The sequence below is a fragment of the Acinonyx jubatus genome, chromosome A2, assembly GCF_027475565.1.
Source record: "Acinonyx jubatus isolate Ajub_Pintada_27869175 chromosome A2, VMU_Ajub_asm_v1.0, whole genome shotgun sequence".
NCBI lineage: Eukaryota > Metazoa > Chordata > Mammalia > Carnivora > Felidae > Acinonyx > Acinonyx jubatus.
In genome coordinates this window covers 26,601,767-26,606,703 of record NC_069383.1, presented here as the reverse complement: position 1 = coordinate 26,606,703, position 4,937 = coordinate 26,601,767, and the positions used below count along the sequence as shown (strand labels likewise).

Below are 4,937 nucleotides of genomic sequence, written 5' to 3'. Positions count from 1 at the left end.
TATCAGGTGTTAGGGTTTCAACAACATATAAATTGTAGGGGATGGTGGGGGTTGGCACACATACATGGAGTCCATAATAGCAATGAAAAATCCAACCAATGAACCATTTATAAAACTATTTACACTTTATCCCCAGGTTCAGGATTGGTCTATTACTCAACCATACTTGGATCAGAATTGCATCTAATGGGAAATTTGTTAGCATAGATAGCAGATTGTTTAAAAATAAATGTTCATTTTCTTGATGCCATATGTGATTACTTTAATGTTTAAGCCAATAAGACCACAAATAAATAGGATTGTTTTGGGGGCTGGTGGGACAGAAGATACTAGATGTTGGGAGAAGGTTTATGATTTTTTTTTTCCTAAAAAAAAAAAAAAACTTTAATTCTCCACTGTGAAGAATTTCAGTAAGAGAAGTTGTTAGACAAATGGGATATATTCTAGACCAAGTATGTCATGAAAATGGTAATTTATGAAGAAAGTTATTGCTTGATTCTGTGTGACTAAGTGGGAGAATTTTATATTTCCAAAATAAAACTGTAAAAAGAAAGACTAATTATTAAGCCAGTTGTGAATACTATAATTTTATTTTGTGGAATTACCTGCATGTCAGTTTGCCTTTGCACGAAGCACTGAATTTAAATCACCATTATTGTTCATGTGACTTCTTCGGGATGCATCCCGACTCTCAAATTCATATGCTAAAACAGGACTATAGATGCAGGTAGTACTTATTTCTCGGCATTCATGTTCTTTCCTGAAGGCGACAAATTAAATTTTACAATTCTCATTGCCTTTAGAGGAGATAATATAGAGTGGAAAGAGAAGAAAAAAACCGAAGCCTCCCACTAATCGGCTTTGGAAACCAACTGCTCCTCTTTGTCCCCTTATTACAAAATAGATTCAAAATACTCATAAGTCATTGTTTTAAGAAAAACTGAGTCTTAGGTAAGATAGAATCCATTTACTTTTAATTGTGCTCTAGAGAAATGTAACGATTTATCTATACTATCAAATCTTTAAAAATCATAATTCTTGACACATTTTCACAGTCAGAAAATCTTGCCGGTCATCAGATCTCTAGATCTCTGATGGAGCTACTCTAACCCAAATGATATGGGTCGTTATGTTTTTAAAATTGCAAAATGATCATTGCTCTTAATTTAACAGAAACAATAAGGCAACAGTGAAAAAATGTAACTTTAAACATTTCCTTACTTTTTGATGCTAAAGAGAGCTTCTCAATCCTCATGTGTATCCCTTGCTCCAATTCAGCAATTTCTTCACGCAGAAGCCCTGGTTCCTTTTATTAGAGAATGGGGATGCTACATGCTAGCTGGGCACACTGTTAACTGTGGGAGAATTATTTTTAGCAGTATAAATACGTCTGGAAACAGAGATCTCTGAGACAGAGAAAAATCTCATTCTTTAGAAGTATTTATTGAGAGTCCACTATCTCTCAGATACTGTTCTGTATCTGGGAGAGTCATCAGTAAACAAAAGAAATCTACCTTTACGAGACTGATATTCTAGCAGCAGGTAAAAGCAAAAAATACATGAATGATGGTAAATAAATAAAAATTTGAGAAAAATAAGGGTGAAGGGTGACCACATTACAGAATGGGACATTTCAACAAAAATCCTTTAAGGGGGGGACTGAGACCTGCACACTGGCTGCAACAGCTCTCCTGGTCAGTTGATTATGAACAGCATAATCAACAGGGCAACTCTGAAGGGCAGAAGTGCTGAGGACAGACCCCCCAAATTAGTTGATCTGAATATCTGAAGTTAGAGCCCAAAAAAGATGTGAGTAATCTCACTCATAATGAGAAATAAGAGAACACAAGTGTAAAGACACTAAAATAGAAATGAGTTTTCTGTGATACAAGAACAGGAAAAAGACAAGTGTAAACCCAGTTTCATCAACTAGTGGGACAGTAAAACCATATGGTCAATAGGAAGGGGAGGGCTAAAAAATGTCAAGTCTTTGAAGCCAAACTAATGAGCGTAGATTGTACTTTATCATTGATAGAACCCATTTGGGAAACAAAGGAATTACATGATCTAATTTATCATTTTTAAGAAAATCATCCCTCTTTTGCCTTTTGGCTTGGAAGAGGCAAAGGCACATTGTCCTGAGTCCAGTTTATCCAACACCAGCCACCTCTACCATGCCACCTACACTTGACCCCAATGACACCAAAGTCACACACCTGAGGTGCACCTGTGGGGAAGTCAGTGCCATGTCTGCCCTGGCCCTGAAGATCAGCCTCCTGGATCTGTCTCCAAAAATGGTTGGTTATGACATTGCCAAGGCAACCAGTGATTGGAAAGGGCTGAGGATTATAGTGAAATTGACCATTCAGAACAGACAGGCCAGACTGAAGTGGTACCTGTGCCTCTGTCCTTTTTATCAAGCCCTCAAGGAACAACCAAGAGACAGAAAGAAGCAGAAAAACATTAAGCACGGTGGGAATATCACTTTTGATGAGATTGTCCATGTTGCTCAACAGATGCGGCACTGATCATTAGCCAGAGAACTGCTTGGAACCATTAAAGAGATCCTGTGCACTGCGGTGTTGATGGCCACCATCCTTATGCCATCAATAGTGGTGCAGTGCAATGCCCACCTAGTTAAGAACTACAAAGGAAAATATTCCAGTAAAGGATCATTAGACAACCAAAAATCACCCTCGAGATGTGATTTTTAACTATTTTAACTATAGGAGGGGAAAACCCCTATTCTGCTTCCTTCCCTAATACTACAAGCCAACCCTGACCTCTCTTATGAACCATCACTCTATCCCGCTGCTCCCTTGTCTGCTCTCATTGGAACTCTAACAGACATCCCAAACTTATCGTGTCTACAACCAAGTTCCTGATAGGTCTTGAGGACATTTCCTTATGCAGTATCTTTAATTCATTTACTCTCTACCACCAGGTACTAACAGAGTTACTCTGGCCCCTTGAGGAGACTTGTTGGAATCCCTGAGAAGTTATGACCACAAGCTGAGCCTCCAAAAGTTTATGGCCAAAAATGAAATTACAGAGTGAATTTAGATTGGGAACCCTAAGCACCTGACAAACCTTCTGTGGGACCCTCATCTTAAGCCATAAAGAACCTCTACGTAGAATTTCCCAAAGAAAGCCAGCATCATACAAGAGAACCAGTATCCTTGTAAACAAAAGAATAGAATAAGAATAAGCAGAAATAACAAAACACTAGGACTTTAAGCAGGGGTATTATCAAACAATATGACAAAACCTATAAATGAGATGTAGAATGTATGAAAACTGTTTCAGTATGTTTTTCCATGTAAACAAGTTGTTTGTATAAACAAAAAAAAGGTAAGTAGAAGTTATCCTTTTTAAATTTTTTAATATTTTTGAGAGAGAGAGAGCGTGAGTGGGAAGGGGCAGAAAGAGAGGGAGACACAGCATCCAAAGCAGGCGCCAGGCTCTGAGCTATCAGCACAGAGCCGGATGTAGGGCTCAAATCCATGAAATGTGAGATCATGACCTGAGCCAAAGTCAGACGCTTAACCGATTGAGACACGCAGGAGTCTCAATTCCCTAGAAGTTATCCTATTCTTAACAAATGGTATTTTCAACTTGATCAACAATGAATAATTCATTGAAAGAAAACATTGAGATACATAACAAAATAACTTAAAAGAATAAACAGTAAAACTGCCTTAACTTTCTGTCATTTCCTAAAAGGGGTAGTAATACTGATTAAATTTGCACACTAAGTAAATTATGCATGCTATAATTTCTAACACAACTGCTAAAAGCAGCAAATGCAGTATGTAATGGACAAAGTAGAAGAGGACAAAAGTGAAATACTGATCATAAATCCTAAAAATATGAATGAAAAAACACAGGACAGAATAACCGATGACATTATTTCTAAAGAAATAAATGCTCCAGAGATTATGAGAATATAAAATACCCAATTAATTGGCATTTTTACAGAGAGACCTTATAAATACAACATCAAAAGCTGAAGGCAGAGGAAGGTCCTTGTTTTGTGACCTGACATATACACAATGTAGGGAACTCTAAGAAAAATAGAAATTATTAAGGTAACAGTAGGAGCAAAAATGAATACTTGTATCGAGTAAGAAATTAAAGATTTTAAACATGTAACTATCACAAACATAAATGAACGGAAATAACATCATCTTTATTATTCTTGTGTATTATAATTTATTTTCATTATGTTACATTTCATCATATTACATATATTATTTATTTTACAGATAATAGCTAATTTCATTTTACTCTAGCATGGCTGTTAGGATTATTAATAGTTTCAAAATATTTCAACTTCACAACTTTTAATAGTTATTGCTGATGTACAATTTCCGCTGCCATTTCTGGCACAGTGTGTTTATTTCTAGGAGATAAACCCTTAACCCTTGGTTCCTATCTTGATTCTCTTCCTCTCCTCTGAGGCCACCTAACTGTCTTTATGGTCTTTATGGAGGAAAGCTATCACATTTTAACACTAGCCAAATAAAGCTGTTGTTCCTCTCTTAATATCAGACAAAAATGAACGTAAGGCAAAAAGGATTTCTAAAGGAAAAGAAATTTACTTTATAATAATCAAAAGTTCAATTCATCAGCAAGCTATAACAATTTAAAATTTGCATTCACCTAACAATATCATCTTAAAATGTATATAATCAATATTGAGAAACCTAGAAGAAATAAAGGATAAATCTACAACCATGGTGGGAGACTTTAATTGCTAATTCAAATATGAAAAAAATCAGAAAAGTTGAGCAACATGATTATCAAAGTTAACCTAAGCTGCATAATACACATCCTTTCCCAGTTCGTACATAACATTCAAAACATGGTTCTTATACCAGATCATACAGAAAAATCCACATGGTCCATGAATGTACTTTATAACATTTTGAAGGTAA

The 4,937-nt window shown here is 35.9% G+C and overlaps 1 protein-coding gene across 1 annotated transcript; it reads left to right on the top strand.

Annotated features, from left to right (window-relative positions):
* The first annotated feature begins 2,174 nt into the window (after positions 1-2,174).
* On the top strand, positions 2,175-2,528 carry LOC106970603 (60S ribosomal protein L12-like). The gene has a single exon (XM_053217757.1). It carries the CDS (start codon positions 2,175-2,177, stop codon positions 2,526-2,528), a length of 354 nt encoding a protein of 117 aa, XP_053073732.1.
* The last annotated feature ends 2,409 nt before the right edge of the window (positions 2,529-4,937 follow it).

Excerpts from the sequence above, each read along its gene's own strand:
- LOC106970603 (XM_053217757.1), top strand. The coding sequence starts at position 2,175 with ATGCCACCTACACTTGACCCCAATGACACCAAAGTCACACACCTGAGG.